The sequence below is a fragment of the Felis catus genome, chromosome B2 (genome assembly GCF_018350175.1).
Source record: "Felis catus isolate Fca126 chromosome B2, F.catus_Fca126_mat1.0, whole genome shotgun sequence".
Taxonomy (NCBI): Eukaryota; Metazoa; Chordata; class Mammalia; order Carnivora; family Felidae; genus Felis; species Felis catus.
In genome coordinates, this window is record NC_058372.1 from 78306110 (window position 1) to 78318706 (window position 12597).

The window sequence follows — 12597 nt, forward strand, 5'->3', positions numbered from 1 at the left end:
TAGACTTGGAAAGATGCATCACATTACTACTGATAATAATTCATAAAGTTTTGTGTTTTCTTTGTAGCAACTACAAGAAGAATTAAATAAAAACCTATTCAATAGTCTAATTGAATTTCTGCAACAGTCTTATTCTGGATTCCATAAGAATTCAAGAGACTGGGGCTGTCAAATAAAACTCAGAGAAATTCCAACTGCTGCTCTTATTCTAGGTATGTATGGGTGTAGGTTTGTTTTTTTAGTTAGTGGTTTTGTTGAGAATAGTAGAGACTAACTTCTCTTGATCAACCTGTTTTGTCTCTTTCATTTATAGAATTAAACTAATTATACTGTTCTACATACTTTCAAAACCAATAAAAGTTCCTTATAGTGATTGTACAACTTTAAATTAAAAGAAATTGATCCGGGATTAGCTAGTACCCTCCTCAACTTCAGTGGAATTATCTATGACCCTAATTTTAGTTCCCTGTGCTTAGTTTATCAATCTTAGATTATTTCATAATACTGCATGAAGTTTATAAGGGGGCTTGGATGAATTATATATAAATTGCTTTTAAGCTGCAGATTGTAAATTTCTTAGGTACTTAAATATCCATCATTAATATCCCATTTTAACCAAATATCTGGCTGCAGGAAAATGGAAAATTTCTTTGGAATACTAGCAAATTTCCTTATTTCTTTTGGTAAGAAAGTGGGTTTATTTGGATTTCAAATGTACTCTTCATTGCACTTGCAATTTGTTATTTATAGGTTTGTTAAACTAGTGGGCACTGAGATAATAACTTAGTTGTATTATTTAATACTGATTTAAAAAAAAATCATTAGAGAATGAATGGGTGAAGGAGGGGCAGAGAGAGAGAGAGAGAGAGGGAAAGAGAGAATCTCAAGCAGGCTCCAAGCTGAGCTGTCTGTGCTCAGCCCAGCTCGGGGCTTGACCCCACAAACTGAGATCCTGACCTGAGCTGAAATCAAGAGTTGGATGCTCAACCGACTGAGCCACCCAGGTGCCCTAATACTGCCTTTAATCCTGTTCATTATCTAAATCTCATTCCTGATGTTCAGGGCAATACTTAGCAAAATTTAATGTACTTACAAATAACCTCCAAGGGATCTTAATAAATGCAGGCTTTCATTAATAGGTCTGAGGCAGGGCCTAAAACTCTACATTTGTAACAGGCCTCCTGCTGATGCCCATACTGCTGATCCCAGAACCACTCTGAGTAACGACACAGGGAATGATTTTTATAATACTGTGAACAGCTTTTCAGTGCAGCCTGCACTTAATTTCAAAACCCTTTTCATTCATGGATGAGAAACTGAGACCCAGTGATGGCCTGATTATACTGTTTGGTGCTTTGTTTCTCTACTACTAGGTTACAACAATTGGAAGTGGAGTGGGGAAAATGTAATCAAGAGGGATGGCTTGATAGATTGTTGAGAGAGCACTGTTTAAATCCCTTCTCTGCCTACTGCCAAAAGGAGAAAAGAAGCTAATGGAAATCTTATATTTCAAAGTCAGTAGTCTGAGAACATTTTTTCAGTTAAAGACATTGTTGATTTTCTTGTTTCCGATATACAGTCCATTGTTGTAAGCAACATAATGTTAAATAGCTTATAAAGTCAATCAGTGAAAGACAAGATAAACTGGTGTTTTGCTAAACTCCTAAATTTGTTCAGAGATACAGTATCACAATCATAGACCATAATGCAAGGAATATCATTTTGATACTGTAAAAAAAATATGTAGTCAAAGAATGTTTAGGCACAGTTGCACATTTTCTATTTTCAAAAAGATATATGTCTGTTTAAAAGTAGCCTGCCAGGGCACTTGTGTGGCTTAGTTGGTTAAGTGTTCGACTCTTGATTTTGGCTCAGGTTATGATCTCGTGGTTCATGAGATTGAGCCCTGCGTCAGGCTCTGTGGGGAGCATGGAGCCTGCTTGAGATTCTCTCTCTCTCCCTCTCTCTCTCTTTCTGCCTCTCCCCCGATCTCTCTATCTCTCTCAAAATAAATAAGCCTTTAAAAAAATTTTATTCGTTTATTTTGAGAGACTGAGAGAGCTCATGCAAGTGCCCAAAGCAGGGTCAGAGAGAGAATCCCAGAAAGGCTCAGTGCTGTCACTGTAGAGCCCTACTTGGGGCTTGAATCATGAATCATGACATCATGACCTGAGTCGAAACCAAGAGTTGGATGCTTAACTGACTGAGCCACCCAGTCTTCCCATAAATAAAGGAAAAACATAGCCTGCCAACATTTTTATTTATTGGCTTGCCTAGAAAAAATTTTTTTGTTTATTGGTGGCCTAGATTCTGAACCTTTTGTTTTTCTTCTAGCCAGTTGAAGTTTTATAGTAGCAATTATCAAGCAGTTTCAAGATAGCTGCTGTTGCCACCTGCCTAAGTGCCAAAGCACTTTCTAGAAATCTCAGATTGTGACGTAAAGGAAAGTGTCAGTCAGTAGAATTTTTTCCAATGTGATAGGGAAATTCCACTCAACTCTGATAACTGCATGCACAGCACTAAACTCTGACTTGTGGAAATGAGAATGAGAGGCTTAGTAAATACCTAAAGTACCTGAAGTTTTATTTTTAGCCTCTTCCCTCAGAAATCAGCTTAGTGTGTATTTTACTATTGTATTTACTACAACAGTCATTAATAGGATTAGTGATTGGATTCTCCTCACTTGTTAAGTCAGGATCACAGTAAACCCGGAATCTGTAGCCCTTATTTTTGAATGAGTATTTTAAAGAGTACTTTATGAATTTGACAGAGTAATAAAATTACTCCTAAGATGTTTTCCTGGGTTAACTACACATTCTCAGTAATGTTTTTTAAAGAGAGATTATGCTAAATACCCTTTCTGACAAGTATTTTGTGTGCTTCCAGATATCTATTGTTAATGGAGATCTCTTCATTTATGCAGGATATTTTCTTGGTTTCTGTTATTAATCATGGGGTTTTTTTTGTTACTCATATTTTAAAAAATATTTTTATTCGGTAATTCACTACACATGTTAAGTAGCTTTGTTGTTAAATTATTTATAGTACAAATGATGGTGTAATACTGATGTATTATCCCATAGGTGTGAATGTAACTGATCATGATTTAACATTCAGAAGTCTAACAGAAGCCCTTCAGAATAATGTCACTCCATATGTAGTCTCATTGCAAGCTAAAGATTGTCCAGGTACAGTATAAATGCCCTAATAACCTTGGTGAGATGTTACAGATCTCTTCTGACCTTCTTTCTACCCCCCCCCCCCCGCCCTAGCTTTGTTGATCCCTTTTTATTTGTGGGAAGAGCATGGCACGACATTTGAGCAGGGTGAGGTTTATTGCCTATCATGGTAATGTTGACTGTTGCAGGACTCATTGCCACCTTTTGCTTCCTTTATTCCAGCCCCCCCCCCCCCCCCCCCCACTGTATCAGCTTCACTGCCAGTAATAGTTTAGATATTTTATGAGATGTGTTCCCTAACCCGGTAAAAGTCTAATAAGTTGGAAGGTTTGGGACAGGGAGCTAGAATTAAGGATTGGGGAGCTGTTATTTATCCCAACAGAGAATAGACTGTGTAGGCTCATATTTCAGCCTCCAATCATCTTATTGTCCTGCTCTGAAAGATTAGCATGGTAAAAAATGTCCATTGCCAGAGCTAATCTATATGAAACCATTAAATCATAAAGGATATGGACACTAATAGAGTAAAATGGAATGAGATTTGAATTGACATAAGGGCTTTATGTGCTTATATTACTTTCATAATCATAAACTGATTGGAACTGATTAAGTCAAAGCCCTTAGGACATCTTTTAAAATGACTATAAGGAAAATTTGTAATCAGTAAAATAACTTATGTAAGTAACACTTTTGATCGTTTTTAGAGGCCTTAAAATTTTTTTGCTGTCTAGTGTAACTTAAATATATAGTGTCCTCATAAGATTTACAGTTTTTGTGTTTACACATTTACTTAGGTAACATTTTTAGTATAGATAGTATACATAAACTTTGGCTTAGTGTTAGTCTGAATTAATGAAATTTAAATATTAAAGAGAAGATACTAATGAACATTAATAGTTAATATGTTAAATGTTACATTAATGTTAAGTGTACAAGAATACATTCTACCCAAATGTAATATACTGATTAAGAAGTATCAGTTGTTTCATATTTGTTTTAAAGGGAGATAAGCTTTCTTACCTTTTATATTCTGCAGATATGAAACATTTTTTGCAGAAGCTGGTCTCAAAGTTGATGAACTGCTGTGTAGATGAGGAATCCAAAGAGGAAAGTATTCAGGTCACCCAGAAAAAGACATTTTGTTCAATGGATTCTCTTTCCAGCTGGTATATGAGTGTCACACAGGTAAATGTAAACTGACAATTTTTGGGGGGGGGATTTGCATCTGATTGAAGAGGCTTAGAATTGCATTAAACGTAATACTGTTCTAATAAGAATATGCTTATGCACCCTAGCTGTTAAGTAATGGTAGCTACTTACTTTTCCTAAGGCTATTAGAATTTTAAAGTATTCTTTTATCAGTATGCAGTCTAATTCCTGGTAAGTATTTAGGTTCTCATTTTACGAGGCCATTTTATTTGTGGGAGAATGTCATCTAGTGACAAAAACAGCATCAGGAATTGGTTCTGTGGCAGATTCTCTGTGACAATGGCTATGACTTTAATATATTATCTCTTAGGTTCCTCAATATTTGCTTTTGTGTGGTTGAACCATGCTGCCAGTTCCCAGTGTCAACTTAGTCCAATGAGAAATAGTCATTTTTAAAAAAAATCTAATTTGTTCCACATTTACAATTCTTGGGGAATAAATGGTCTATAAGTAAAGTACATTCAGCAGTAAACAGTTAACTAAAAAGAAGTTCCATTCTGCCATCACAGTCTCTGGTGAGAATGAACAACCTAGGTGATTCATGGATAACTGTACCATAAACCACAGCTTTAGTTTATGATGCCGTGTAGCCAGATAGTATGGGAAAAAATACTGTGGTAACATTTTCTGATAAAACGTATTTGCTGAAGTCGACCGTAAGTGAAGTTTCATTTTGCTTTATATAGGAATTAAGTTGGGTCTCATGCATATCATAACATCTTAATTTGATCCACAATTTTAAATTTTCTAGAAATCAGATGCTACATGCAGTTTATGTCAGATATCTTTAAAAGATTGGGATTGGACCAGATGATATTAAAGGTGCTTTTCAACTTGAAATTTAACAGTAGCAGACCAGCAAGTAGTGTTGTTTATTGTGCTTTTCAATTAAAAATACTAGTTCTCACCTTAAAGCAAAGCAACATATAACATTCTATTAACAGAAAAAATAATTTATAGAAAATGTTCTCCCCATGCTTTTTTGTCATTTTCTCAGATAGCAAAAAAATGTAAATATTTCATATGAGTTATAGATTTTACTGAACCTTTTTCTTGGTTATTATTCCCATGTCAGACACAAAAAGATTCTGCTAATAACTGTTGGAATGAGTTTCTCTTTATTATGTGGGAGAAATAAAAGAAAAAGCATTACTGTAAAATGTAAAGGGAAATATATCATTGTAGTGTGGTAGCATTGTTTGAATGGTAAGGCTTACTTTTAACTCCTTTTTACGTGACTTTAAAGAAGACAGATCCAAAACTGCCAAGGAAAAAGAGGACTTCGTCTAGCCAATGGCAGTCTCCTCCTGTTGTGCTTATCTTAAAGGATTTGGAAAGCTTCACCACAAAAGTACTCCAGGACTTCATAATTATCAGCAGGTAGATGATATATCACCTGGCTTTTACATAAAATTCTTTTTATTAAGGAAACATGTAACTTTTAACTTGAAGAGCAACCTTTTCCAGAGAAAATGAATGGCAGTTTAATCTTCATTTTAATACCAACTGGATAGAAACCAGAATGATTTCAAATTCCTTATAATTAAATGTTCAAAGACCTCCTATCAGATTTTCATTTGCTTTTTGATCCAAGAATGAGATCAAAAGACTAAAGTTAGCCACCTTTTAATTAGTATGAAAAGGCAATATAAAATGTAGTTTCTCTCACCAAGGTCATCCGTCTCTTGCCCATTAAATCGATAAATTACTCCAGCTTGAGATGTTTGTCAGGTCTTATTTTCTGATACCTAGCCACCATTAGAAGCTCTGAGTTACATATAGCTCTTCTGAGCAAGTATGTTTTCTAAATAATATTATCTTATATAATTTTTATAATGAGAAACTATTTTCATGATCTCATTGGATTTTCAGGGCATTCCTGTGAAATTCAGAATTGAACTAACTAACCCTATTTAAAATCCAGTGACATGTATTTGCCGTGGTGCATTTTTAGGATATAATTTATTTTGGCTTTTTCTGTATGTTAACTTAATAGGTGTGGCTAAATTTACCTAAAGCTATATATTGTCTTATAATTACTATTTTGATAGTGTCTTTTTTTTCCCCCATAGAAACTAAGATTTCTAGATTATAAGAATTTTCTTAATGCTAAAACTGAACTGCTTAACATGCACACTAAGAATATTGACAAAAGAGCTGTACTGTTTTGGAGCTTAGACTTGTGACTCCTGTTGCCATCTAAAGTGAGGAAGAACTTAGAGCAGTAACAGAGCCAGGGCACTCCACTCCTATGAAGGTAGAACTGCATAGCTAGAATACTGACAAGCAATAGCCAGTAGGAGGGAGCAAACAAAATCATCAGCCATGGTACAAAGTGTTCAGACCCACAGTAGCTCTCAAAGATAGTGCTGTTTTACTCTGTGGGAGTCATTTGTGTTCATACTAGTAATACTAGGAATAAATCATGTCCAATAAGTTTGAGTTAATGCAAGGAAAGTATGTAACATTTTTAAATGGTGTCCATTAAAAATATGTCTTACATATGTGTAAGGAAAGTTTCATGTTTCTTAGCTATTATGTATAGCTGGGTGACATAGTGTTTGTTAGAAATGTGCATAAATAGAATAAGTTACCTTGAAAAATGTGAGCTTCATGTCACTGAACTCTTAAAGCATAGACTGGATGTCTAACTGTTAGGAAGACTATAGAGCTCAAACTTTGGATGAGAGGTTAAATTGAATATCTAACTCTTCTAACACTTGAGATTGTATAACCTTAGAGAGAGGCACTTGATCTCTCTGGACCTCTGTATTCTTATTTATAAAATGAGAGGATCTTTTAGTAGATTGATTTCAGAGCTAGAATGTCTGGGAAAAAACCATCTATATTACTTTAACGGGAAAATAAGTGACCTAGAAAATTTTAGTATTTAGAATGATACTCTTCATCAGTGTCTTATACAGTAGACATTCAGATAAAGATGGTCTTAATTTGAAATTTGATGTATTGAAATATATTTGCTAAAAAAAGAAAAATCCCAATTTTGTATTTTCCTTTGAAAACCAGTCAACATCTACATGAATTTCCACTAATACTCATTTTTGGAATTGCCACGTCTCCTATTATCATCCATCGGTTGCTTCCTCATGCAGTATCATCTCTGTTGTGCATAGAACTTTTCCAGTCTCTGTCCTGCAAGGAGCACCTGACTACGGTACTTGATAAGGTAAAAAGAAAAAATTGTATCAGTGAAATAGGATGAAAAGAAGACAGCCAAGAATAGATGATAAATGTAAACATTAGTGATAAATTTCTGAATCTCTCAGAGTATGATATTGAACATATTTCTTCACTTTTTTTATATTTAATGATTTTTATAGGGCACAATATTGCCTCTTCAGATAAAATAAAAGCTTTGTAGAAAGAATGATTCTATTTTTCTGTATCTACCTACCTACCTACCTATCAGTCATTACTCAGTGGAAAATTTTAGGTTTTTAATAAATTTTAATAAAATTTAATGATTTCCTAAAAACAGCAACCATGTTTTTACTCCTACATTTTATTTAAAGTAATTTGAGGGGCGTCTGGGTGGCTCAGTCCGTTAAGCATACTACTTCGGCTCAGGTCATGATATCGCACTCTATGAGTTTGAGCCCCACGCTAGCCTCTGTGCTGACCTCTCAGAACCTGGAGCCTGCTTTGGATTCTGTGTCTCCCTCTCTCTCTGCCCCTCCACTGCTCAAGCTCTGGGTGTCTGTCTGTCTCTCTTAAAGGTAAACAGTAAAAAAAAAAATAAAATAATTTGATATTTTTAGTGGACCCTTTCCTGTCATTGCTGCTCTTGGCAGAAGATAAATACTGACATTTCCTCAGACCTTAGCTCTATGTTTCAATTAGTTTTAGTTCTGTTTCTACCTAAATTATTATTGACCTTCCACAAAGTGTTGCCAGACTCAACTCTTTCAAGGTGTGCTTTATATTGCTTGTGTAAGGTAAATTATGAAGAACTTCCATTTATTTACTGACCACTTATACATTTTTTTCCCCATGAAGCTGGTATCCGTTTGTTTATGGATACTTTGAGGAAAATTTTTATAGCTGCCGTATTTAAAATTGCTCGATTGTGGTCAAATGCACGTGGCCTTTTATAACTACATTTCAGTTTTAAAAGCCTAGTGTGACTTTTCATTTTCAGGTATAAAATCTTCACTTTAGGCCATTGAAAATTAGCTGAGTAATACAAATGCAGCTATTTTGTAACAGATAACATCTGTTAATTTGGGGTTTTTCATTCAACAGTGCATAATGTGTTATTCCTCATTAATGTGTGTAAGTTAGGGATGAAAAAGAAATCTTATAATAAGAATTACCAAAGCCTATAGCTTCTTCAGTGGCTTCTGGCAGGAGAAGACGGATTGTATAGTTAATAGATGGTATTTTTTTAAATTAGTAATTGAATGGAAGATGGTGGACATCTTTGATTCTGAAGATGTAGTATGAATAGCTTCTTTTGGTTATGATTCTTACGTAAATTAATTTAAAGTTTTAGTTGATATTTGACCTAAAAATAACCTAGCTACTTTTATAGCTTTCATGGTTACTGTGTCATAGTATCATTCTTTGCCTCATGATTTATACTTGATATTTATGAAGAGTAAAGACTAATAAGGAGTGTGTCCTATTCCCCTTTTATGTCTTTCAGCTACTTCTTACAACTCAGTTTCCCTTTAAACTAAGTGAAAAAGTGCTACAGATTTTGACCAACATCTTTTTGTATCATGATTTCTCAATTCAAAACTTTATAAAAGGACTTCAGGTAAGAAGACACTAATGGGTGTGAAAGTTCATAAGCTGATTCTAAGTACTTTGCATATTATTTGAAACTATTTAGTGTGATAAGACATTTTAAATGGCAAACTCTAAAATAAGTAAATTCAAGTGTCACCTGGGTGGCTCAGTCGGTTAAGTAACCGACTTCGGCTCAGCTCATGATCTCACAGTTTGTGAGTTTGAGCCCCGCATCGAGCTCTGTGCTGACAGCTCAGAGTCTGGAGCCTGCTTCAGATTCTGTGTCTCCCCATCTCTTTACACCTCCCCTGCTCACGCTCTGTGTCTCTTTGTCTCTCAATAATAAATAAATGTTAAAGAAAAAAAAATTTTAAATAAGTAAATTCAAGTTATGTTATTCTAGGCTCTACCATTTCTTAGTTACCTGCAGCAAAACATAGAGAATATATTAATGCAGATGTCAAAAATGGATAAAGACATCCCATACACCCCCTGCATTCCAATGATTCTTAACTATTTAGGGGTAGGGAGGAAGGGACTCTTATTTATTTATTTTTTTAATATATTTATTTTGAGGGAGAGAGAGCATGAGCAGGGAGGGACAGAGAAAGAGAGGGAGAGAGAGAATCCAGAGTAGGCTCCACACTGTCAAGGCAGAGCCCATTGACACTGGGCTCAATCTCAGGAACTATGAGATCATGACTTGAGCCAGGATGAACCAACTGAGCCACCCAGGTGCCCCTAGGGACTTTTTTTGTTTGTTTGTTGTGAGATTCTTGATTTCTTCCTAAAAAATACTATATATGAGGGATCAGCAAATTTTCTATAAAGGATCAGATATTAAATATTTTTGGCTGTGAATGCTACATCTCTGTTGCATATTCTTTTTCTTCTTTTTAAATAACCAGTTAAAGATATAAAAAACATTTGTAGTTCCCTGGGCCATGTAAAAATAGTCTATGGGCCATAGTTTGTTGTCCCTTGCACATATATGTATATGTATTCATTTATATTTATTCTTGCATATTGGGAAAGCAGTTTTACTAAGGTTTCATGAATTGCCAGAAGAAAATTCATGAACTCAGCTTCATACTATCTGTTCTAAACTACAAAAGGAGCCCATTCTCCAGTTATTTGGAAGTTAATGTTATCTTCTTCTCTTGGCATCTACCTTAAAATACCTTAGCAAAGTGTAGTCATTATAAATACGTGCCACTGTAAATACATGTTACTAAAACCAATATATTAGTAACCTTCAGTACAAAAGTGCAATATTATAATATTTGTGTAGTAACTTGAAGTTTACAAATTATTTCTGTTATGTATTTTTTCTCCATGTAAAACACTGTAGTGCTCTCTTATGGCTAACATATGTCTTTTTTTCCAACCTGACTTTAAAAAAAAAATATTTCAAAGCAACAAAATTACCTTAGCAATATGCGAAATTAAATGATATTGAGGTATAATACATTTCTTAATTTTTTTTTACATTTATTTATTTTTGAGAGACAGAGCACTAGTGGGGAAGGGGCAGAGAAAGACAGACAGACAGACAGACAGACAGACAGAATCCAAAGCAGGCTCTAAGTTCTGAGCACAGAGCCCGACGCAGGGCTTGAACTCACAAACCGTGAGACCATAACCTGAGCCAAAGTCGGATGCTCAACCGACTGAGCCACCCAGGCACCCCAAGATCTAATACATTTCTAATTTGCTTCTCTCATACATTTTACTTCACTCATTTGTTTACTGAAAAGTATTTATCAAGAGCCGACTGTAAGCCAAGAATTATGCTGAGCCCTAGAGATACAGAGGACAAGGAAATCTCTGCCTTCAGATTGCTCTTTTGTTTAGTGAAGGAGGCAGAATGGGAAATTACAGTTCTCAATAGTCAGTGCTATGAAAGAAACATGTGGGGATTCCATAAGAAAACGAAAGTATATCCTAAGGAATAGAGGCTCACCAGATTAAAATGGGAAGCGCATTCTAGGTAAAGACAACAGTAGGGGGAGAGAGATCTGTTGGAGGACTACTGCACTCATCTAGACAAGATATAACAAGGGCTACACTAAGGTTGTGATAGTGGAACTAGAGAGGAGGAATCAGATTTGGGGATGAGATAGAATCGACAGACCCTGGTGACTAAGTGGATGATAGGATGCATAAGAGAAGCATAAGTTCTATCTTGGCAAATGGATTGGAGGTGGTACCATTTATTAAGTATATGTGTTAATATAAAGTGAAGAGCCAGTTAGAAAAAGGTGAGTTTCTTTTTGTATATGGTTTTTTCAGGTATGTTGGATAATAAAGATTTGGCACTCAGGAGAAAGATATGGAAGTAAATAGAAATATTTAGGATTTATCATTAAAAGGTGGTGGTTGAAGTCACATAGTGAGGATGAGGCATCATCCAGAGGAGTGAGGAAAGGACTAAGATTAGACTCTGATTGTAAGGTGACAAGAGTAATAGAAAAGGAGACTAAAAACAATAAGGAAAACCAATAGAAAGTAAAGTAACACTGAAGTCAAGAGAAGAATGAGTTTTAGGTAATATCATTTCTCAAATACCATTGAGAAAGCAAGCGAAGAAATGGGTATCCATCGAATTATGTAATCTCTTGGGGTCTCAGTTTTCTCATCTGTAAAATAGGGAATCAGATTAGATGATTTTATCGGTTCCTCATAATTTACTAAGCACCTCCTTTGTGCTAGCTCGTACTAAGTATTTACATTGTTTCATTAATGGGTACTATTATCCTCAGTTTTGCAGGTGAGGAAACAGAGGGTTAGGTTAAGTAGCTTGGCCAAGGTCACACAGCTTTTAAGTGGTAGAGCCGTTAGACCCCATTTGTCTACTTTTCCTAATCATCAGTGGGAAGTAATGCGTTAAGTCCTGTTTTCCATAGGAGGTGCAGTAGGGTATGTAATCATTCTGTATATGTTTAAGGTTTTCCTTCATTAGTTGGATATGTTGACCAACTTGTTGACCCAGATTTTGAGAACATACTTAGACAAAGTAGGTGATACTGGGTTCTTATTTATAACTCTACTGTAAGTCATGTGACTTCCTCCCATCTCTCCTCCCCAGCAAGTCCCTTATATGTTTGTTTTTTACTTTTCTCATATTTAAAAAGTGATGTTAACATTGAAATAAATACTATCACAATATAATTGAAAAATGCAAGTAAGAAACAAGATTTTGTTAATATGTGTGAAAATAATTTAGCACTTGGCATGAACAGTTACTTTCTGTTTGGTATTTGTTTCTAAGTAAGGCTGGCTCTTTTCTTACAGCCTCATCCTTCCTCCAGAATGAACTATTTTGGAGGATTTCCTCTAGCCTTGGGTATCTGGTCTTCAGCTCTATAGGCTCAGAGATTCATTATCAGTTTACCCAGTAAGGATCAAGCTCAAATACCTTAATACCAATATATAAGCTATCATGTTAATTTATTAA

The 12597-nt window shown here is 35.1% G+C and overlaps 1 protein-coding gene across 4 annotated transcripts in view; it reads left to right on the plus strand.

Annotated features, from left to right (window-relative positions):
• The window catches only part of ORC3 (origin recognition complex subunit 3), a 61988-nt gene that overhangs the window by 12167 nt on the left and 37224 nt on the right, over positions 1–12597 (plus strand). For 3 of the 4 annotated variants that reach the window (XM_006931885.4, XM_003986358.5, XM_006931884.4), the window contains exons 4-9: positions 68–212; positions 3084–3188; positions 4216–4364; positions 5635–5768; positions 7416–7575; positions 9055–9168. In XM_006931885.4, coding sequence (XP_006931947.1) covers positions 68–212; positions 3084–3188; positions 4216–4364; positions 5635–5768; positions 7416–7575; positions 9055–9168 — 807 coding nt within the window. The remainder of the gene's footprint in view (positions 1–67; positions 213–3083; positions 3189–4215; positions 4365–5634; positions 5769–7415; positions 7576–9054; positions 9169–12597) is intronic. The other variant, XM_006931886.4, reaches the window with a different exon arrangement.